Here is a 24,295-nt window from a genome sequence, read left to right as displayed (position 1 = left end):
TGCATGGACCAGTAGGCATGGCCAGGGGCGTTACGTGTCCATCACGGCACACTGGGTTAATGTGGTGGATGCAGGGTCCACAGGGGACATCAATATTGGGCCAGTTCTGCCTAGCCCACGGTCTAGGAAACATTTGGCTGTAGGCGTTCGCCCCCCCTCCTCCTCTTCCTTGTCCTCCAGCAGAAGCGAGAGCTCGTCCACAGACCGCAGTCGCACGACCACTCCATCCGCAGCTGCCACTGTTGCACACGAGGTGTCCCATTATGGAACAGCTAGTGGTAAGCGTCAGCAGGCTGTATTGGCAATGAAGTGTTTGGGCGACAACAGACACACCGCGGAAGTTCTGTCTGAGTTCTTCCATCAAAAAACTCAGTCATGGCTGGGCAGTGTACATCTTGAGGCAGGCAAGGTAGTGAGTGATAACGGAAGGAATTTTATGGCTGCCATAGCCCTTTCACAACTGAAACACATTCCTTGCCTGGCTCACACCTTAAACCTGGTGGTGCAGTGCTTCCTGAAAAGTTATCCGGGGTTACCCAACCTGCTCCTGAAGGTGCGCAGACCTTGCTCGCATATCCGCCGTTCGCCCGTGCACTCCAGCCGTATGCAGAACCATCAGCGGTCTTTGAACCTTCCCCAGCATCGCCTAATCATCGACGTTGCAACAAGGTGGAACTCCACACTGCACATGCTTCAGAGACTGTGCGAACAGAGGCGTGCTGTTATGTATTTGTGGGAGGATACACATACACGGGTAGGCAGTTGGATGGCAGACATGGAGTTGTCAGGTGTGCAGTGGTCGAAGCTACAAGACCTCTGTCAAGTCCTTCAGTGTTTTGAGGAATGCACATGGCTGGTTAGTGCAGACAACGCCATAATAAGCATGAGCATCCCCCTAATGCGTCTGCTGATGCAAAGTTTGACGCACATAAAGGAGCAGGCGTCTGCAGCCGAGGACGAGGGAAGCCATGATGACAGTCAGCCATTGTCTGGTCAGGGAAGTCTACTGGACGAGGTGGCGGGCGAAGAGGAGGAGGACGAGGAGGATGATGGGGATGAGTATTTTTTGGATGAGGAAGATTCTCAGGGGGCAATAGAAACTGGTGGCGTTGCAAGGCCAGGTTCAGGGTTTTTGAGGGAGGCAAGTGACGTTGATTTGCCCGAAAGTGCTCCTCAACCCAGCACAAGCAGTGAATTGACAACTGGGACATTGGCCCACATGGCGGATTATGCCTTGCGTATCCTAAAAAGGGACCCCCGCATTATAAAAATGATGACCGATGACGATTACTGGTTGGCCTGCCTCCTGGATCCACGCTATAAGGGGAAACTGCAAAACATCATGCCACATGAGAACCTTGAACAAATATTGGCAACCAAACAAGCAACTCTTGTTGACCGTTTGATTCAGGCATTCCCAGCACACAGCGCCGGTGATGGTTCTCACACGAGCTGCAGGGGGCAGCAGACCAGAGGTGTTAGAGGTGCACAAATCAGAAGTGGAGTTGGACAGAGGTTGTTTTCTGACCAGGTGTGGAGTGATTTCGCAATGACCGCAGACAGGACAGGTACTGCAGCATCAATTCAAAGTGACAGGAGACAACATTTGTCCAGTATGGTTACTAACTATTTTTCCTCCCCTATCGATATTCTCCCTCAACCGTCATTCCCATTTGATTACTGGGCATCCAAAATAGACACCTGGCCTGATTTGTCTGAATATGCATTGCAGTAGCTCGCTTGCCCAGCAGCTAGTGTGCTATCAGAAAGAGTATTCAGTGCTGCTGGTTCAATATTGACCGAAAAAGGACTTGTCTGGCTACCCAAAATGTTGATGATCTAACCTTCATTAAAATGAACCACTCATGGATTTCGAATTATTTTGCACCACCTTTCCCGGCTGACACCTAGCTTTCCTATAAAAAGGTCTTGCTTTTGGATTGGTCTTACTGACTGTTCCAATCTCTTAATTTGCAGCTGCTGTATGTCCAGCATATGACATGCTTAGAGCCTCCCTAAATGGGCTGACTCCCCCCACGTGGCCGTGATCTCGCCACTTGGCGAAAGCACCCGTGAGAGTGCCGTCTGTCTGAAGAGGTGGGTGTGCCAACTTTTGGTTGACGACACTGGCACCGGGTCCCTCATAGTACAATGAAGTGTCTCTGGCGGTGGTGGCGCGCACCCAACGTCAGACACACCGTTGTAACATGAGGGGCCTTGGGCCAGTACCGCCGGGCACGAGAGAGTGCCCGCCCAGCTCAAACTGTGCTCTACCACTTGCAAAATTATCTGTCACTGCTCCACCGCTGTTTAGTCTATGCGCTGAAATCCTTCAATGCCTGGCACTGACAATACCAATGTGTTGACATGTATGATGCTGCTTAAAATATTCAGTGACCCTGTCCTACATTTACACCAGTAAATACTTTGCGCCAAATAACAATGTCTGAAAGTCAGCAGAGGAGCCCACCCCTGTACCTAAGTATGCCACCCTTTTTTTTGTTTGTATTGTTTTTTTGCGAGACATTAACATCTATGTATTATTTTGGAGTACTAACTGTGTCAGACACTCCTTCCAATTGTCCTCCGCTGACCACACCAATGCTGCCTGTGTACCCCTGCAAGATAATTGAAACTGCATTGAGCCTACTTTTTTATGTTAGGCCTACTAAATCTGTCTGCGGTCCCTCCTTCCAATAGTCCTCCACTGACCACACCAATGCTGCCTGTGTACCCCTGCAAGATAATTGAAACTGCATAGAGCCTCCTTTTTTTATTTTAGGCCTACTAAGTCTGTCTGCGGTCCCTCCTTCCAATAGTCCTCCACTGACCACACCAATGCTGCTTGTGTACCCCTGCAAGATAATTGAAACTGCATAGAGCCTTCTTTTTTTATTTTAGGCCTACTAAGTCTGTCTGCGGTCCCTCCTTCCAATAGTCCTCCGCTGACCACACCAATGCTGTCGTCGTACCCCTGTAACCTAACTAATAGTGCATTGAGCCTATTTTTTTTATTTTAGGCCTACTAAGTCTGTCTGCTGTCCCTCCTTCCAATAGTCCTCCACTGACCACACCAATGCCTGTGTACTCCTGGATCCTATTTAAAAGTGCATAGACTGCAGCGACCCATAGAAACTATTCTCCCACAAAGTGACGCCACACATGGATATTTCAAATATAACTCTTTTATTTTTCATTATAAAATAACTTGCTAATATCAACTTCAATTTTTTTTTCTTTTGGCTTAATAATTAAGGTCGCAGCTTAAAACCGGCAAAAATTTGCCAACCAATCGGGTGTAGGGAGATTGACTGCCTTCCGGACTCCCGGTGCAGGTGTCATCACCACCATAATCTCTACCCATTCCGCCATGGAGTAGCCTGTGACACGAGCTACGACCCACCCAAAAAATGGAGCCTGAACCACGCCCTCCCGAAGCCCATCCAGGAAGATGTCCAACCCGCGTCATTGAGATGGACCCCATCCGGTAGGAGAAAACCAGAATTATCCCCTTCTAATCGGTGGTGCCTCACCACCACACCGTTCTTAAACCTGATGAAGCGAGATATCCGCTGGTTTAGCGAGCGTCTAGATCTTTCCATGGCGCTCAGCTCCCTGGCACCTCGCCAAACCAATCTAGGGATCAATTCGGACCACACTAAACGCATCACTGGAAAGAAACCTGGGAGTTTGTCCAAATCAGCTCTTATCAGGGTCAACAGTTCAGCGAGAGGAAAGGAAGCCAGGTCGTTCCCTCCGGCATGAATCACCACCACTGTCGGGGAGGATGCTACTCTTGCGATACGCACAACTTCCGGAAGGACTTGTCACCACGTAAGACCCCTTGTTCTGCGCCAGATGACGTCCATTCCTGTAAGACCAAGCGAACGACCTCCTGGGCATAACTCCGCACGCTGTGCTGCCCAATATATGTAAGAATGGCCCACCAGCCATATGCTGGGCCGCATACCATCTGAAACCAGAAACAAAATGTTGTTAAGCAAGGCGAAACTCAAACTAGGACAGACAAAAAAAAAAAAAGAAGAAAACACCCGTAACCCTCATAACAGCGCACTCTTGGCGAAAATCTATTGCAGCAATTCCGGCCTGATATACCTGGTGAAACAGCGGGATCTCCATCTACCCACCCTCTGAATATCCGATTCAAAAAGACCCGCCCTGGAGGCTTCCGTTGCTGCGCCAATCCTAAACGAATGAGTACCAAAATCTGCAGCGGGCAAACCTAAAAACGACAATGCCTGTCTAAGGACCTCTAGGAACTGGCACGCAAAAAGGGGAGAGCCGTTCTCGTGGATGAATAATTGAGGCCCGTTGCCCCTAACCTGCATGTAACTTTTGATCAATGCTAATGAGCAAATCACCCCCTTGATGGCAAAAAGGGGGAACCAAATGCCCCTGCCTTCCTGGTCGGTTTTGGATCTGCGCACCCTCAGCCCGTCGTCGCAGATCACTATGTCGTCCAACTGCAGGCCACCTGCCCTGCAGCGGGACAAGGGGAGTATCTCGCTAACCCGCATAGCCCCAAAGAAGGCCAGGCTGAAAGCCGCTGAAATCAACGTGGCCTCGTAAGCGGAGTCGCAAACGGTACCCGAAACCCTGACCAGATTGGACAGGAGAGGGAAGGAAATGGGCCTCCTTTGGTCGCTACGCACGCTGGCCCGACGCCAGCCTTTCAGTACCTGTCCAATCAAAAAATGTTTGGTAGAATCGGGCCAACCGCGTAGTTTAAAATGAATAGCCACACCTGATATGCGGTTGCGAGCCGCTGCTCCCGAAACCCCGGAGGCCTGCAAACACGCTAGGAAAGCCAACGTGACCTGCAGTCTCAAGCAATCCGAACTACCTACCGGTTTTTCAGCTGCCAACATACACCACTCATCCCATGCCTTACCGTATGCTCTCCAGGTGGAATGAGCAATGGAAGACCTTAACAGAGGAATCAACTCTCCAGGACATCCCAAACCGAATGAGGGCATTCCAGGATTTGCTGCTGTTCCCTCGGCTGCCGACCATCTCGCACCTGTGAATCAGAACGAAGTTTGACATCCGTAAAGCAGTCATTTATACTGTTATGGGCGTTCGCCTTTAACCATGTGTTGGTCTCCAAGCATTTTAAAACCGTGAACGCGATGACCTTTATGACCGGTAACGAGGAAGATGACAGGAAATTAAGGGCATGTATAGCCTTGTCCGTTTTAAGCTGCAAGCGAATACGCTTGTTGCATAAAAACCGGCCCCAAAGCTCCATGGTGGCCGCCAGGGGGAACAACTCCATTAAAACTGAGTCCTGGGTCCAGGCTCTGGCCACCTACGATTCAGGCCATGTGTCTGCGCACGTCTGATCCCTAAAACTGACGCAGAAACCCACCGTGTCCACTGTACCAAGCCTGAGGCCCAGGCTGTCGCTGTCGCATTCATCTTCCTGAAAACACGTTTTGCCGTTATAGGAAAAGAGAAAACGCTGCCATATGATCAGATCGCTGCGCAACTGCGCAGTGATCCTGATCCTGTGGTGAGGTTGCCTTACACCTTTCGTGGCCAAGATCAACCTGCGAGAGAAGATTCTGCCCATTGGCATAATCTTACAGGCGAAATTCAGGGATCCAAGGAGAGATTGCATTTGGACTAGGGTAACCTTACCGACCGCTAAACACCCCGCAATTAGGTCTAACAGCTTAGCGATCTTGTCTTGGGGCAACCTAAATTCCATGGCAACCGAGTCAATTTCGATCCCTAGGAAAGTGATTACGGAGGCGGGACCGATTGTTTTTTCCGGGGACAGGGGAACTCCAAAACAGGACATGACATCCTTAAATTGGACCAAGGCATGATAGCACACTTCCGAATTAGCCGGACCCACGAGTAAAAAGTCATCGAGGTAGTGCGTAATCGATGGCAAACGCGTCACCTTGCGGGCTACCCATTCCAGAAATGTACTAAACATTTCAAAATAATGGCAAGAAATTGAGCATCCCATAGGAAGGCATGTATCGAAGTAGTATTTGTCCTCGAACATGGCTCCTAACAAGTGGTAGCAGTCCGGATGAACCGGGAGCAGCCGGAATGCGGACTCGATATCTGATTTGGCCATGAGGGCGCCTGGTCCGGCTTTTCTGACCATTTCGACAGCTCTGTCAAAAGGTATGTACGTTACCGCAGTGTCGTCATCGGGGATGCCGTCGTTCACCGATCTGCCTTTTGGGTAGGACAGATGGTGGATAAGCCGGTATTTGCCCAAAGGGGAAACCCGTAAGTTAGAAAAGGGGGGGCCTCAAAAGGGCCCCGAAAGCGACCTGCTTGAATCTCCTTCTTCAATTTGTCATGTAGAATAGCTGGGAAATCCCTGGCCGATTTTAAATTAGTGGACGACTGGGGTTTATTTGAAAAAACAAAAGGGATGAAAAAACCGAAAGAAAAACCGAAACTTAGTTGTGCTGCAGCCGGTTTATTGGGGTATCTGGCCAACCACGGTTCCATGCTTTTTACGCTCACCGGTGTCAGATGGTTCACCCCCTGCGGGTGTCTTGTTGCTGTTCGTTTTTTGAGGGGGTCTGGAGCATTTTGATGCAGAGTGGGGTCCCCCACACGCGGAGCATTCGTGCTTGTACTTGCACAATCCGTAAAATTTGCAGTGGCCCTCGTTGAAAAGCCAACAAGTGCCTGGTCTACGTATGACCGCCGACCCTGCATTGTTGGCCGGGCCGGCGGGCGACCCGGAAAAGGGCTGCAGGGTCTTCTGGGCCATCATCAATCGCAACCATGAGTCGGTAGCTTTTACCCCCCACCCCAAGTGTGGATTGACGGCTAGCCTGCGGCGGAAATCTTCGTCATATTTCCACCATGCCGAGCCGCCATGGGACTTATATGAACTGTATATGCTGTCCATATAAATGAAAAGCTCAGAACATCGTTCCGGGTGTTTATCTCCCATCACGCAGCCTAGGACTGCGAAAGCCTGTAGCCAATTGTTAATAGTTTTAGCTACCTTCGGCTTTCTGTCGTAAACTCTTTCGCCTACTCGTCTCTCCTTATCCACCGAGTGTTGCTCGGTGGATACGAGGGACCAAATGTCTATGAACTCGTTGGCCCAAATTTGCTCCTTTACGCTAACATCTAGGTGTGTCCCTAGGGGTGGAACGCCGCAAAAAAGACCATCTTTGTAAATATCCGGGCGGGCGGGCTTGGCTTTGGCGGCGCCGCAGGTTGCAACAACCTGGGATTTACGAAAATCCTGCCACAGCCCGTGCTAAAAGGAGCCGCGTCCGCTACATTACCCGTAATACCCCTATCACCGCCCCAAGCACCAGTCAAAGCGTACTCACCGGGTTGCGTACTGGGTTCCGAACGACTCTGTTCCTGAGATCCATGGGTGGTAGCACTTTGCCGTTCGATCCGGGACGTGGACCTGTGTTGTGATGAACCGTGAGGACGAGACCGGCTGCATGAACTATCCGACGAGGATGGAGAGCGCCACCTTGACGCTCTAGACCGCCTGCTGCGACGGCTGGATCGGGACCTATGGGAGTGCCCCCTGCTACCGTACCGCTCCCTGCGCCTTTTCTGGTGACGGCGACCATGTCCGGATGAAGAAGAAGAGGAGAGGCTGCGCGCGGAGCGGTTACTCGCGCTCTGACCGCCAACCAGAGCCGAGGTGCCAGCACCCTGTACGGGAGGTCCAACATCGGTTGCCATCAGCGATATGCCTGCCGAGGCGTTCTGATGTTCTCCCACTCCTGTTGCTAACTGCGATTGGGCTATTTGTCCCCCAGTAATAAGTTGATGGGGTGTTGAAAAGATCACTGGGAATGAAGGAAAAGGGGACTCAACTCTAACCCCTGTGTGCCCAGCCACCGGTTGCTGCCCAACTATGGGGCAGAATGTACCTGTTGCTGGGCCATTGTCACAACCTCCCACTCCCTCCCTGTGTTATTACAATTACCTCCTACAGGTTGTGGAGTAGGGGAAAACAATTCCTGGGATTCCCCCATCCCTTCGGTCTCCTGCGACGACGCAGAAGCCGCTGACCCCTGGACTCCCCCCATGCCAGCGACCGCCAATGATCCCGGCGCAGCTGCGGTGATCGAAGGCTGCAGCTGAGCACTTCCTCCCCAAGGGATTAAAGAAGCCGCGGGAGCGGTGCCGACAGTTTTATGGATGTCCCCCTCCTGTGTCTGCCCGACCACTGCTGCCGCGTTATGCTGCCTGCCCACGTGTAAGGACACGCGCGCTTGAACCGCGCGCGCTCCTCTTTGAAAGTAATGGCGGGCTCAGGCGTGCCGGCGGCCGGGAGGCTCTGCCAGATCGCCGCCCGCCTGACGGCATAGCCTGGCTCGCTGCAGGGAGGGAGCCGCTCGTGGCCAATAGCGCCGCTAGCCAATCGCTGCCCTCCCTGCTAATTTTTTCCCTCACCGCCTCCTGGAGCGGGTCCATGATACCGGCAGCCCCAAACAGGTCCGGGTCCGAGTGAGGGGATCCGGAAAGACCAGGGAAGGGTGCCCACCCCCTTTTTTAATGAGGCCCCGCCCCACGAAGGCCCGGCGCATACGAGAACAGCGACGTCACCCTGTGGGAGACCGGGTAAGAGCCATGTCAAGGCCCTGCAGTCGGGACAGCGGGAATACCGCAGTGTCCCACAGAGCCAACTTTTTTTTGGCCTACTAAGTCTGTCTGCAGTCCCTCCTTCCAATTGTCCTCCACTGACCACACCAATGCTGCCTGTGTACCCCTGCAAGATAATTGAAACTGCATAGAGCCTTCTTTTTTATTTTAGGCTTACTAAGTCTGTCTGCGGTCCCTCCTTCCAATTGTCCTCCGCTGAGCACACCAATGCTGACCGTGTACCCAACTTTGTGGTGTAAGGCCTACTAGCAGTGTCTGGCTGCGCCACTCAATACAGCTGTCCTCTTAAAAAAAATGACCTGCAATTATCGGGTTTTCAGCCTATCGGAATTTTAAAACTGCAGTGGAGCTACTAGCTTGGTCGGGGCCTACTAACAGTGTCTGCCACTCCAAGGTGTTCTCCTGGTTGCCTTTCCTGAGGAGCACTCTCATCATCCTCGCCTCCCGCTCTCCAGGTCAGTCAGTTAGTAGGTGTTAGGTGCGATCACGGGCAGCGGATTCACGTGTCCCCGTCCGCCTTCCTCCTCCGCAGCCGGGAGGTTATTAATATCCTGTTAAGCCTGGATCTATGACTAATCATATCATGCCGGTGCCAGCTGGAGCCGGGGCCCCGGTGACTGGCATCACAGCAGTCATGCCCGTCATCGTATAATGACACGCTCTGACTCTCTCTATCAGATACTTTATATATTTAGATTTTCAACATTTTTAAGATCTCTGCTTGCTGTAGTGAATGGCAACCCCTCTATAACACAAGGGCCCTTACCAGCCCCACAGTCGGCCTCCATGTCACATACACTCATATATAGGTCATCCATTGTGAGCTAAACATTCTTCCTCCTGTTTTGTTACAATGTGTCGGTGCAGGTAAAATGTGTCATGGACGCCCAGCAAGCGCACTGCCTGGATACAGTGGTGGCTGGTGACCAGCAGCGGGTCTGTGCTGAGCCTCGAGGTGTAGAAAAACATTCCCAGTAACTGACAGCGAGCAGAGGTATTGGAAAGCATGGTAAAGGTGAAGTCCTGAGCTGTAACCCGAACTGGGGCATCATCTGCGTGGGGTCCGAGTGTTCCTCCTACTCACGTGGTTCAGCCCTTGATTGTGAGCTCCTGACAGCTTTGTGGTTCTATAGTAGAAGACCCCGGTGTATAAAATGTGGTCCCTCGTCCCCCCAGTGTACAACATCCGGCCCCTCGCCCCCACTGCCCCAGTGTATAACATCCAGCCCCCTGGGGTATAACATACGGTCCCTTGGTCCCCCAGTGTATAATATCCGGCCCCTCGCCCCCACTATCCCATTGTATAATATCCGGCCCCCCGGGGTATAACATCCAGCCCCTCTTCCCCCCCAGTGTATAACATCCAGCCCCTTTCCTCCCCAGTGTATAACATCCAGCCCCTTTCCTCCCCAACCCCAGTGTTTAATATCTGGTCCCTTGCCCCACAGGGTATAACATCTGGTCCCTCGCCCCCCCCCAGTGTATAACATCCGGCCCTTTAAATTCCCCCTCCAGAGTATAATATCCACCCCCTCGCCCCCTGGGGTATAACATCCGGTCCCTGGCCTTGCCGGGATATAGCACACAGCCCATCAACTCCTGTAGTATAACATCAGGCCCCTTGCCCCCTAGGGTATAACATCCGGTCCCTCGCCCCCCCCCCCACCCCCAGTGTATAACATCCAGATGGTGGAGGAGGATAACGCTCTGGGCTGTTATCAGGGGGCGGCCTCGGCCCCTTAGCTCCAGTGAAGGGAAATCTTAATGATTCAGCACAAGACATTGTGGACAATTGTAGCTTCCAGCTTTGTGGGAAGAGTTTGGTGAAGACCCTTTTCTGTTCCCCATGACTGCGCCCAGTGCACGAGGTCCATACAGACATGGGGAGGGGGGACATGAGCGGCCGCACAGACCTCAGCCCCATCTAACGAATACCTCGTAGACTGTGAGCCCGGCCTCCCCCAACATCAGGGTCTGACCTCACAGCGGGCGCGTTATAGGGGACCTAACTCCATATTGTTGCCCCTGGATGGAGACTTGTAGTGTATTGGGGGGGGCACATACTTTTCTCCGTACAGCGAGGAGATGGTGCGCGCTGTATCTGGGTGTGCGCTCCGCTGTGTTGTATAACCTCTGGTTACATAACTGTCTGTGGGGCAGAACATCCTGTCCTGGGCGTCCTCCATGTATGATTCCCCCATGCACCGGCTGCCAGCTCCCCTCCCCGCTGATCTGGTGCACGCAGGGTGTTGCCCCCTCCGGGCTTTTTTATACTTGGCCCCCTGCCAGCTGGACGGGAATCTGACCCAGTTTGCTCTGACCTATATCTGCTCGGAGGCTGGCACGTCTTATTTATACTGAAGAGGAAATGTACCGAGTGCCCGGGGCGCCCGCAGTGGACAAACGTGTACAATGGGGGAGGGGGACGTGGATCTATCTACTGTACGTTTATGGACTCGCCTTACACTTGTCGCAATCTCTTCATCTTAGTGAGAATTCGGCTGCAATTTGGTTAAAAATCACTTTTGCAATTGGGTTCCATTAAGAATCTGGCAGCGTTCTCGTTCTGCAGCCTCTGTGTTGCCGCGAGCTAACTAAGAATCAGTCAGCGAGTTCGCCCTGACGCTTTGTGGAGGCGTTGATAACTTTTATGTCTTTTTTCTCAGCTCCTCTCAGCTGATTTATGACCACAGACCACATCAAAGTTTAATTTAAAGAGCCAAAGAGTGCAACATTTTTAATGCCACCGAATTGCAAAAATGAGTTATAGCCCCAAATCCATAAAGAACGTAAAATAAAAATGTGTATAAAAATTTGCCCCCCTTGGGGTGGAAAGTCTCTTTGAAGTCGCTCTTCCTTATGGCGGCGTTTCTATAATGTCAGATTCATCTGAGCATCCTGCGACGTTTCATATCCTAAGATATTGCTCATCTGCCTAGAATTGTTATTCCACTCTTTAGGACGCCCCCATACTGGGGCGTGGGTGCAACTTTTTGGGGAGATGTTTTTTCTAAAACTTACCCTAACCACTCTCACTATGGAAAAGAGTCCAGAGCGGCAAGAAAAATGTCAAAAAGTTTACATTTTTGGTGCAATAGGAAACGCCAACATTTTACGTATAGGGGTTAGAGAGAATATCCCTGGGGGTCTGGAGTAGCTAAGCAATACCTGATATCTCTGGTGGTCTAGGATAATAAAGGGGTTAATATTGATGGTCATGCTCCATCATCAATGATTGATATTGGTCCAGAGTCCAGTTGCGGCTTTACACCACTCCATCCGACGCGTGGCATTGTGCTTGGTGATGTACGGCTGCATGCAGTTGCTCGGCTATGAAGCTCCCGGCGGGGGCGCAGAGTTTGTGCTGATGTTATACCAGGGGAGGTCTGGACTCCGCAGTTATGGGGTCAGCAATCACAGGTGCTGCTTTCTCAGGACTCCTCAGCTCTTGATGTGGAAGTGATGGCTCCCGATAATCAGGACAGTCACAGAGGCGTCGTCCATCGCTCCACCGGTGTCGTGCACATATTTAGTTTCCAAGCACAGTTTTACTGTGCCTGATGGGAGACTGGGCAGAAAAGTGCAGAACAAACCTCCTTATGGCTCAACACCTGCAAAGCTCCAATATACCGAAATCACAGCGATTACTGACGGGATGTGTGCTCATTCTACTATAAATATATATATATATATACCCCAAGCACCAAGCGTCTAGTGATGGACATTCAGAATAGTGAGTACAGCTCTGGGGTATAATACAGGATGTAACTCAGGATCAGTAATGTAATGTATGTACACAGTGACTGCACCAGCAGAATAGTGAGTACAGCTCTGGGGTATAATACAGGATGTAACTCAGGATCAGTAATGTAATGTATGTACACAGTGACTTCACCAGCAGAATAGTGAGTACAGCTCTGGGGTATAATACAGGATGTAACTCAGGATCAGTAATGTAATGTATGTACACAGTGACTTCACCAGCAGAATAGTGAGTGCAGCTCTGGGGTATAATACAGGATGTAACTCGGGATCAGTAATGTAATGTATGTACACAGTGACTGCACCAGCAGAATAGTGAGTGCAGCTCTGGAGTATAATACAGGATGTAACTCAGGATCAGTAATGTAATGTATGTACACAGTGACTGCACCAGCAGAATAGTGAGTGCAGCTCTGAGGTATAATACAGGATGTAACTCAGGATCAGTAATGTAATGTATGTACACAGTGACTGCACCAGCAGAATAGTGAGTACAGCTCTGGAGTATAATACAGGATGTAACTCGGGATCAGTAATGTAATGTATGTACACAGTGACTGCACCAGCAGAATAGTGAGTACAGCTCTGGAGTATAATACAGGATGTAACTCAGGATCAGTAATGTATGTACACAGTGACTGCACCAGCAGAATAGTGAGTGCAGCTCTGGAGTATAATACAGGATGTAACTCAGGATCAGTAATGTATGTACACAGTGACTGCACCAGCAGAATAGTGAGTGCAGTTCTGGGGTATAATACAGGATGTAACTCAGGATCAGTAATGTAATGTATGTACACAGTGACTGCACCAGCAGAATAGTGAGTGCAGCTCTGAGGTATAATACAGGATGTAACTCAGGATCAGTAATGTATGTACACAGTGACTGCACCAGCAGAATAGTGAGTGCAGCTCTGGGGTATAATACAGGATGTAACTCAGGATCAGTAATGTAATGTATGTACACAGTGACTACACCAGCAGAATAGTGAGTGCAGCTCTGGGGTATAATACAGGATGTAACTCAGGATCAGTAATGTATGTACACAGTGAGTGCACCAGCAGAATAGTGAGTGCAGCTCTGGGGTATAATACAGGATGTAACTCAGGATCAGTAATGTAATGTATGTACACAGTGAGTGCACCAGCAGAATAGTGAGTGCAGCTCTGGGGTATAATACAGGATGTAACTCAGGATCAGTAATGTGATGTATGTACACAGTGACTGCACCAGCAGAATAGTGAGTGCAGCTCTGGGGTATAATATAGGATGTAACTCAGGATCAGTAATGTAATGTATGTACACAGTGACTGCACCAGCAGAATAGTGAGTGCAGCTCTGGGGTATAATACAGGATGTAGCTCAGGATAAGTAATGTAATGTATGTACACAGTGACTGCACCAGCAGAATAGTGAGTGCAGCTCTGGAGTATAATACAGGATGTAACTCAGGATCTGTAATGTATGTACACAGTGACTGCACCAGCAGAATAGTGAGTGCAGCTCTGGGGTATAATACAGGATGTAGCTCAGGATAAGTAATGTAATATATGTACACAGTGACTGCACCAGCAGAATAGTGAGTGCAGCTCTGGAGTATAATACAGGATGTAACTCAGGATCAGTAATGTAATGTATGTACACAGTGACTGCACCAGCAGAATAGTGAGTGCAGCTCTGGAGTATAATACAGGATGTAACTCAGGATCTGTAATATATGTACACAGTGACTGCACCAGCAGAATAGTGAGTGCAGCTCTGGAGTATAATACAGGATGTAACTCAGGATCAGTAATGTAATGTAAGTACACAGTGACTGCACCAGCAGAATAGTGAGTGCAGCTCTGGAGTATAATACAGGATGTAACTCAGGATCAGTAATGTAATGTATGTACACAGTGACTGCACCAGCAGAATAGTGAGTGCAGCTCTGGAGTATAATACAGGATGTAACTCAGGATCAGTAATGTAATGTATGTACACAGTGACTGCACCAGCAGAATAGTGAGTGCAGCTCTGGGGTATAATACAGGCTGCAACTCAGGATCAGTAATGTAATGTATGTACTCAGTGACTGCACCAGCAGAATAGTGAGTGCAGCTCTGGGGTATAATACAGGCTGCAACTCAGGATCAGTAATGTAATGTATGTACTCAGTGACTGCACCAGCAGAATAGTGAGTGCAGCTCTGGGGTATAATACAGGATGTAACTCAGGATCAGTAATGTAATGTATGTACACAGTGACTGCACCAGCAGAATAGTGAGTGCAGCTCTGGGGTATAATACAGGATGCAACTCAGGATCAGTAATGTAATGTATGTACACAGTGACTGCACCAGCAGAATAGTGAGTGCAGCTCTGGAGTATAATACAGGATATAACTCAGGATCAGTAATGTAATGTATGTGCACAGTGACTGCACCATCAGAATAGTGAGTGCAGCTCTGGAGTATAATACAGGGTGTAACTCAGGATCAGTAATGTAATGTATGTACACAGTGACTGCACCAGCAGAATAGTGAGTGCAGCTCTGGAGTATAATACAGGATGTAACTCAGGATCAGTAATGTATGTACACAGTGACTGCACCAGCAGAATAGTGAGTGCAGCTCTGGAGTATAATACAAGGTGTAACTCAGGATCAGTAATGTAATGTATGTACACAGTGACTACACCAGCAGAATAGTGAGCACAGCTCTGGAGTATAATACAGGATGTAACTCAGGATCAGTAATGTAATGTAATGTATGTACACAGTGACTGCACCAGCAGAATAGTGAGTGCAGCTCTGGAGTATAACACAGGATGTAACTCAGGATCAGTAATGTAATGTATGTACACAGTGACTGCACCAGCAGAATAGTGAGTGCAGCTCTGGGGTATAATGCAGGATGTAACTCAGGATCAGTAATGTAATATATGTACACAGTGACTGCACCAGCAGAATAGTGAGTGCAGCTCTGGGGTATAATATAGGATGTAACTCAGGATCTGTAATGTATGTGCACAGTGACTGCACCAGCAGAATAGTGAGTGCAGCTCTGGGGTATAATACAGGATGTAACTCAGGATCAGTAATGTAATGTATGTGCACAGTGACTGCACCAGCAGAATAGTGAGTGCAGCTCTGGAGTTTAATACAGGATCAGTAGAGTAATACTTACCGTGTTTGTGGATGACATCTATAGGTAGTCTGCATATGAGACACACGCCCACAGAAGCAGGAGGTCCTGACATCACAACAATAGGAGCCCTTAAAGGGACCACACTTCTTATTTTTCACACTATCTAGAAAACGCAGTTTGAGAAAGACCCGAGGCAGGGGCGAAACGTTACTACTTCGTTTATACTCCCTGCTGTGTGTGTGTGTATATATATGAAAATTTTGTCTCAACACATGTGAATAAATACATCACATTTTTGCAAAGATATACCATAAGAGTGCGGCTGATTTTTCTATATTGCATATGAGGATGCACCGCAGCTTGTATTACTGACTGTACCTGGTAGTCGGGTGCACTATTACAAGGGTCACGACGACCTCCTCTCCCCATCACACAGGAAGGAGTCACCATTATGCATTGATTAGACTGTAGATTATACACAGTTTTTTACTCTTTTATTGAACTACTCACATTACATATATACAACATAGCTCTCAGCTCCGTCTACCCTCATCGTACAGCAGTGACGCAGGTGCCGTAGTCCCAGGCGTGGTATCTATGGGTAAACATTTCTAGGAATGGTAGTGCCCACGTATTTGGTTTCAGTCATTAAGCAGTAAAATGCTGCGGTTAGTTCTCCTCGCCCTGCCCCTTGTCCGCCCTCCATCCCTCTTGTCCGTGTGACCTACTTTTCAGTCTCAGTTTATGTGGTAATTTCACGGCCGCTGCCGCATCCTGGTGGGTCGGGCATTCCAAGGGGCAGGAATTAGATGCCCCTTCTTCACTGCAGCTGTCCTCACTGTGGTATCCCGAATGGAGATATTTGGGTGACCTTGGCAGCCCCGTTCCCTCAGCCACCGTATTCATCAGCTGCTGGTATTGAGTCTGCAAACTGTCTGCATGAACAAATATAGAGGAGCGTAGTGGTGGTGGGCTACCGTCTCTGACCATGTGCTTCAGGGGGCTCAGCTCTGCAAACTCTGGACTTTCCATATGCCTGCTTTGAGGGTCCACTGTGAGCCCACCCACTCTGTAGAGAATCACCCCCCCGCGTGGCACCGCTAATCTCGAGGAGGGATTGCTGTCCATCGGGCACATGTTGGTAAAGTCATTTTCCATTGCCCTCCTGTCTCCATAAGATATTGGCATCGGACTGTCTCTAGAGGACTGATCTGAAAGGTCTGAAAGTGACCCCCGGGGGGAATAGCTGTCGTTTGCTGCTCCTCCTCCACTGTCCGCCTCCGAGGAGTCAGAATTCATTCCCAAGTAGGAAGAAGTGCAGGATGAGGTCTCCGAGGTACACCGAAGAGACCCAGCATCTCCATCTTTACACCCTCCAAGTCCATGGCCGGCATCCAGAAAGGAGGCGGCCTCAATGAGTCCATAGCGGAGCTTTAGCTGGAGTAGTTCACTCCTGAGTCGCCCATTTTCTTCGTCCAGAGCTGCCACCCTTCCTTCCAGGACCAGGTCGTGAAAACGCCTCTTCTCACGGGACCTCTTGGCAGCCTCATTGTTCTTCCTCCTTTTTTCCCAGTAACAGGCATCTTTCTTTTCGTCGGAGATGAACTCCCGTTTACGACGCCCGCTTCCAGGGCCCATTTGGTTGCCAGTGGCTCGGCCCCTGGAATGCTGCTCCTCATTCATGGTGGAGAAGTTGGAGAGAGGAGATTCCATGTCAACCCGACTTCTTCTCGATGTGTCAACCAGAAGAAGACTCGTATCAGTCGTCACTGTAAGGTCGGGTTATGAAGACGCTCAGGTTGAACGTTGGATCTTGAGATGACGGATGGAAGTAGGTATCACTTGGTCGGCCTCGGCATGCAGTTTGGGCATCTTAGGTGCACTGTGCTCGGAGCCGTGATACTCTGAGGATCCTCTGTGTCTCGCGTCTCTGCCCGATTGTAATTCTGTTTCCCTGTTTGCCAGGTTTTTCTCTTCTGGACACGCCTAAAGAAGAAAGAAAAAAATTAGGAAAGTGATGTGATGGCGTCCCTCCCTCCACGTCCTTACATAATTTGACCCAGTAGGGTTGGCATGCCAAGGGCTCATGTTTGCCCTGGTTTACTTCATACGGTAATGACAGAGGTGACTTTGTGTTTTGTAATCTGTGCTGTTATTACATAGAATTATTTATATACAGAGGTGTGACCCGGAATTATCAAATCCAGGTGACTAAGCCGCGGGTACACGTGCGGGTGAATTCTTCACATTGACTATTGTCTACATGGAAAAAATGAGTCTAGAGCAAGAGCAGAGCCACCCAACTTAACGATAAGAGCACAGTCACCAGGATAACTATCCTAGCAGCCCTCTTTATCATAGGACCATGGGCAAAGTGCCAAGTTGGCACCTCAGTGGCAATGCAGAAGCCAACTTGGTTCCTTCTTGAAGAAGATTGCCGGTGGACCGCCACCGATGGTCCCAAGTACGCCGTAACTTTATAAGATAGAGAAAGATGAGCTCCGCTAGATGTGTAAGTTACCTGTCCGTGCCCCCCAGGACCCCTGGCATCCTCCATCCACGTATGTGTGTCAGTGTGTTAATAAGTGTGCACACACCCTGTCTCTTTCACCCTCCCCTGCTCTTATAGTCCACGTGCCTAATCTCGCTGCCATGTGATCCACCAGCGCGAGGCACGGAAACTAGGTCAGGATTTCATAAACAAACCTGAGGGCGCTGAGCCAGAGACTGATGCCAAGCACTGCCACCGACCCGTTCAGTGCCAGACACCGAGCGCAGCACAGCAATGCTCCCTGCCAGGCAACACATTCATTCACTACTACTACCACCCTTCACTCCAACCACCCATCCCTGCCAGCCTGCTGTGTGCCACCGTTCTCTGCCAATACCCTGATGTGCCAACACCTGTACCCTGCAATGCCAGTCGCCCTTCTCCGATGAGACTTGTGCCAGTCTGCTAATGCCAGGCAATTTCTGCCACCCATTCATCACCAATCTTAGAAAATAGTGCCCAATAGCAAAAACAGTCAATCACAGTACCACTTCTTGGTTTAGACCCCATATCATGTACTTGTAGTAAAGTACCACTTCTCGTGCTCTGTACAGTCGTCCCAGTGTCTGATCACAGTATCACCGTCCTCACCATCCCTGGTGTCTGATCCCCCGCACAGTATCACCGTCCTCCCCATCCCTGGTGTCTGATCCCCCGCACAGTATCACCGTCCTCCCCATCCCTGGTGTCTGATCCCCCGCACAGTATCACCATCCCTAGTGTCTGATCCCCCGCACAGTATCACCGTCCTCACCATCCCTAGTGTCTGATCCCCCGCAAAGTATCACCGTCCTCACCATCCCTGGTGTCTGATCCCCCGCACAGTATTACCGTCCTCACCATTCCTGGTATCTGATCCCCCGCACAGTATCACCGTCCTCACCATTCTTAGTGTCTGAACCTCCGCACAGTATCACCGTCATCACCATCAATGGTGTCTGACCCTCTGCACAGTATCACCATCCTCACCATTCCTAGTGTCTGACTCTCCGCACAGTATCTCACCGTCATCACCATTCCTGGTGTCTGACCCTCCGCATGGTATCACCATCCTCACCATTCCTGTTGTCTGACCCTCCACACAATATAACCATCCTCACCATTCCTGTTGTCTGACCCTCCACACAATATAACCGTCCTCATCATTCCTGTTCTCTGACCCTCCACACAGTATTACTGTCCTCACCATTCCTGGCGTCTGACCCTCCACACAGTATAACCGTCCTCACCATTCCTGGTGTCTGACCCTCCGCACAGTATCACCATTCCTGGTGTCTGATCCCCCGTACATTTATCACCGTCCTCACCATCCCTGGTGTCTGACTCTCCGCACAGTATCTCACCGTCATCACCATTCCTGGTGTCTGACCCTCCGCATGGTATCACCGTTCTCACCATTCCTGGTGTCTGACCCTTCGCACAGTATCACCGTCCTTAGCATTCCTGGCGTCTGACCCTCCACACAGTATAACCGTCCTCATCATTCCTGATGTCTGACCCTCTACACAGTATTACCGTCCTCACCATCCCTGGTGTCTGACCCTCTGTACATTATCACCGTCCTCACCATCCCTGGTGTCTGACCCTCTGCACAGTATCACCGTCCTCACCATCCCTGGTGTCTGACCCTCCACACAGTATAACCGTCCTCATTCCTGGTGTCTGACCCTCCACCCAGTATCACCGTCCTCACCATTCCTGTTGTCTGACCCTCTACACAGTATCGCCGTCCTCACCATTCCTGGCGTCTGACCCTCCACCCAGTATCACCGTCCTCACCATTCCTGATGTCTGACCCTCTGCACAGTATCACCGTCCTCACCATCCCTGGTGTCTGATTCCCCCCCCCCGCACAGTATCACCGTCCTCACCATTCCTGATGTCTGACCCTCTGCACAGTATCACCGTCCTCACCATTCCTGGCGTCTGACCCTCCACACAGTATCACCGTCCTCACCATCCCTGGTGTCCAATCCCCCCCCACACACAGTATCACGGTCCTCACCATCCCTGATGTCTGACCCTTTGCACAGTATCACCGTCCTCACCGTTTCTGGCGTCTGACCCTCCACACAGTATCACCATCCTCACCATTCCTGATGTCTGATCCCCCGCACAGTATCACCGTCCTCACTATCTCTGGTATCTGACTCCCCCCCCCCCCCCCCCGCACAGTATCACCGTCCTCACCATCCCTGGTGTCTGATCCCCCCACACAGTATCACCGTCCTCACCATTCCTGATGTCTAATCCCCCACACAGTATCACGGTCCTCACCTTTCCTGGCGTCTGACCCTCTGCACAGTATCACCATCCCTGGTGTCTGATTCCCCGCACAGTATCACCGTCTTCACCATTCCTGATGTCTGACCCTCTGCACAGTATCACCGTCCTCACCGTTTCTGGTGTCTGACCCTCCACACAGTGTCACCATCCTCACCATTCCTGATGTCTGATCCCCCGCACAGTATCACCGTCCTCACTATCTCTGGTATCTGACTCCCCCCTCCCCCGCACAGTATCACCGTCCTCACCATCCCTGGTGTCTGATCCCCCCACACAGTATCACCGTCCTCACCATTCCTGATGTCTGACCCTCCGCACAGTATCACCGTCCTCAACATCCCTGGTGTCTGACCCTCCGCACAGTATCACCATCCTCACCATCCCTGGTGTCTAATCCCCCACACAGTATCACGGTCCTCACCTTTCCTGGCGTCTGACCCTCTGCACAGTATCACCATCCCTGGTGTCTGATCCCCCGCACAGTATCACCGCCTTCACCATTCCTGGCATCTGACCCTCCGCACAGTATCACCGTCCTCACCATTCTTGGTGTCTGATCCCCCACACAATATCACCGTTGTCACAATTCCTGGCATCTGACCCTCTGCACAGTATCACCGTCCTCACCATCCCTGGTGTCTGACCCTCTGCACAGTATCACCATCCCTGGTGTCTGATCCCCTGCACAGTATCACCATCCTCACCATCCCTGGTGTCTGACCCTCCGCACAGTATCACCGTCCTCACCATCCCTGGTGTCTGACCCTCCGCACAGTATCACCGTCCTCACCATCCCTGGTGTCTAATCCCCCACACAGTATCCCGTTCCTCACCTTTCCTGGCGTCTGACCCTCTGCACAGTATCACCATCCCTGGTGTCTGATCCCCCGCACAGTATCACCGTCCTCACCATCCCTGGTGTCTGATCCCCCGCACACTATCACCATCCTCACCATCCCTGGTGTCTGATCCCCCACGCAGTATCACCGTCCTCACCATCCCTGGTGTCTGATCCCCCCGCACAGTATCACCGTCCTCACCATTCCTGGCGTCTGACCCTCCGCACAGTATCACCATCCCTGGTGTCTGATGACAGTATCACCGTCCTCCCCATCCCTGGGGTCTGATCCCCCACACAGTATCACCATCCTCACCATCCCTGGGGTCTGATAACAGTATTACCGTCCTCCCCGTTATTACGCGAGGGTGAACATGAATAAGGTGTTACACATGTATCGGCCTTTAGGAATGAAGTTATGGCCCAATTGCCGCTTATGTCTTTGGCACGTAGCTGCCCCTCTCCGGCATTACCGGGTTTTGCAAGCGATTTTTGATGGAATCCGGGAATGGGAGGTGATGGGAATTTTGTCAGGGGTGGGGAGAGAAGATCAGTAATCGCCCCACACGTGTGCGTCTAATTCCACGTGAATAGTTGTCCCTGTAAGTCATGTATTCAGGAAGTGTCGGGGCCTTATTATTCCTATACCCGGCAGGCTGAAACCTGACAAGCACGTAGCAGAGCTGAACTTGTCACTGTTTCTTGTATGAATGGTGAGAACGCCCTGTTCTACTGCGGATGACGTAGTAGATTTACCTGCAGTCCTATGTAACTACACAAATGTGACCAACTCAGCTCTGCCGCACTTATCTATCTTTAGGTCTCGTATATAAAATACAGATTTTTTACCCTTTTTCTGAAGAAACAGTATTTTGGGAAGATTCATTGTTTTTTTTTTTACACTTTTTGATATGTAGTAGAGCTCAGTTTGTCACTTATTCCAGTTTTTGTTATGCATCGAACACTGTAGAGTTGTGTTTGCCATCGGGTGCAGTTCTTAGGATTGCAGAGCAACTAGTGTGAAGTCTCTTTTTTTTACATAGGACTGCATGGCGGCTTTTCATATTATCAGGAAGCAGACAGGAGGCAAATGTTACGTGACAAACTCAGCTCTGCTACATCTGTACTTTTCTCCCACATGGCAGGTTCAAAGTACTGGTGTGAACATCGGCTCTTCCAAAACTACAGCTCCTGGTATACTCAGGGTGGGAGTTGTAGTCTTGCAAGAGTTGGAGAGCTACAGGTTGGCAGATGACTGGCACATGCCCAACTCGTGTACACAATGCCCACATATTAGAAGGTGCCCACCTGTCGCACAGATGGAAGGCGCCTGGCACACATCTGTTGTACGCTCGTCATCCAAGATGTAAGTGAGATTTCCAAAGAAAGGTAGCAGAGCTGAACGGGTCATGTTTGCATAACTTGGTAAGGTATATACCCCACATAAGGCAAAGTCAGCTCTGCTGCACCTGACAAAGTCAGGTACAGAAGAGCTGACTTTGTCAGGTACAGAAGAGCTGACTGTCAGGTACACAAGAGCTGACTGTCAGGTACACAAGAGCTGACTTTGTCAGGTACAGAAGAGCTGACTGTGTCAGGTACAGAAGAGCTGACTTTGTCAGGTACAGAAGAGCTGACTTTGTCAGGTGCAGCAGAGCTGACTTTGTCAGGTGCAGCAGAGCTGACTTTGTCAGGTACAGAAGAGCTGACTGTGTCAGGTACAGAAGAGCTGACTTTGTCAGGTACAGAAGAGCTGACTTTGTCAGGTACAGAAGAGCTGACTGTCAGGTACAGAAGAGCTGACTTTGTCAGGTACAGAAGAGCTGACTGTGTCAGGTACAGAAGAGCTGACTTTGTCAGGTACAGAAGAGCTGACTTTGTCAGGTACAGAAGAGCTGACTTTGTCAGGTACAGAAGAGCTGACTTTGTCAGGTACAGAAGAGCTGACTTTGTCAGGTACAGAAGAGCTGTCAGGTACAGAAGAGCTGACTTTGTCAGGTACAGAAGAGCTGACTTTGTCAGGTACAGAAGAGCTGACTTTGTCAGGTACAGAAGAGCTGACTTTGTCAGGTACAGAAGAGCTGACTGTCAGGTACAGAAGAGCTGACTTTGTCAGGTACAGAAGAGCTGACAAACTCAGCTATGCTGCATCTGACAAAGTCAGCTCTTCTGTACCTGACAAAGTCAGCTCTTCTGTACCTGACAAAGTCAGCTCTTCTGTACCTGACAGTCAGCTCTTCTGTACCTGACAGTCAGCTCTTCTGTACCTGACAAAGTCAGCTCTGCTGCACCTGACAAACTCAGCACTACACATCTTGTCACAACTGGCACGCGTCTCGTCGTTGGTGCACGTCCCGTACTTTGGTGTTTCATACGTGACCCCCTACACACTTAGTAAGGTATATAGCCCACGTAAGAGTGTAATGTGACAAACTGAGCTCTGCTGCACCTGACAAACTCCGCTCTGCCCCACGCTTTGGTACAACTTGCCCCGTACAGAGATGTTTTGCGTATGGCCCCGTACACACTTGGTATAGACGCGGTGCACGGTGTAGGGTGGCATCACTTACCTGCCAGCTGGGTGTTGACGGTGTGTGCTGCCCGTGTGCCCTGTGCCAGTGACGCCGCCGGTTCTGTCTCTTGTTGTTTTCTGAGCCTCTATCTCCACCTCCCCGTGTGTGCTCTAGTTTCCTGGCATCTCTCCTCTGTCTCTCTCAGAAAATGTGTGTCAGTGGGTCAGACATTGCATAACCGAGCGTCACAATCTGTGTCTGACAGGGGGGGCTGAGGAGGAGGAGTAGGAGAGAAGCCAGGCCGCAGGAAGGAGGGATACCATGGTAAAAATAGGCTGCTGTCCGCCAGGGATCACTGAGCCGCAGAGCTTACACTTTAATAACCAACATGGCCGCCATTGCCGCTGTTACCTAGCGACCAGTCCAGTTATGCAATAATCATGTCAGACCTAGTAACCGGGCAGATGTAATATTGAGTGAGCAGCCAAGCTACATATCTCCCAGTTCTGACCATTTTTCACTTGCCACAAATGTGTACATTTTTCTTACCTGGTGTTAATGCCGCTGTTCTCCGGAA

At 50.3% G+C, this 24,295-nt stretch overlaps 1 protein-coding gene across 2 annotated transcripts; it reads right to left on the bottom strand.

Annotated features, from left to right (window-relative positions):
• Positions 1-16,002: 16,002 nt before the first annotated feature.
• LOC138677235 (nuclear factor interleukin-3-regulated protein-like) lies at positions 16,003-23,932 on the bottom strand. Of its 2 annotated transcripts, none has more exons than XM_069767232.1 (2): positions 23,776-23,932; positions 16,003-17,516 (listed from the first exon to the last, which is right to left on the bottom strand). In XM_069767232.1, the coding sequence occupies exon 2, from the start codon at positions 17,241-17,243 to the stop codon at positions 16,200-16,202; it is 1,044 nt and encodes a 347-aa protein (XP_069623333.1). In that variant the 5' UTR covers positions 17,244-17,516; positions 23,776-23,932; the 3' UTR covers positions 16,003-16,199. The 2 variants fall into 2 exon arrangements, with proteins under 2 accessions (XP_069623333.1, XP_069623334.1); XM_069767233.1 differs by lacking the exon at positions 23,776-23,932 and adding an exon at positions 18,052-18,122.
• Positions 23,933-24,295: the final 363 nt, after the last annotated feature.

The sequence above is a fragment of the Ranitomeya imitator genome, chromosome 4, assembly GCF_032444005.1.
Source record: "Ranitomeya imitator isolate aRanImi1 chromosome 4, aRanImi1.pri, whole genome shotgun sequence".
Lineage (NCBI taxonomy): Eukaryota > Metazoa > Chordata > Amphibia > Anura > Dendrobatidae > Ranitomeya > Ranitomeya imitator.
The sequence above is the reverse complement of the archived record's forward strand: the minus strand, read 5'-3'. Positions and strand labels throughout refer to the sequence as shown.

Bases quoted from the DNA above. Each gene is read 5' to 3' on its own strand.
- LOC138677235 (XM_069767232.1), bottom strand. From the start codon at position 17,243: ATGGAATCTCCTCTCTCCAACTTCTCCACCATGAATGAGGAGCAGCAT.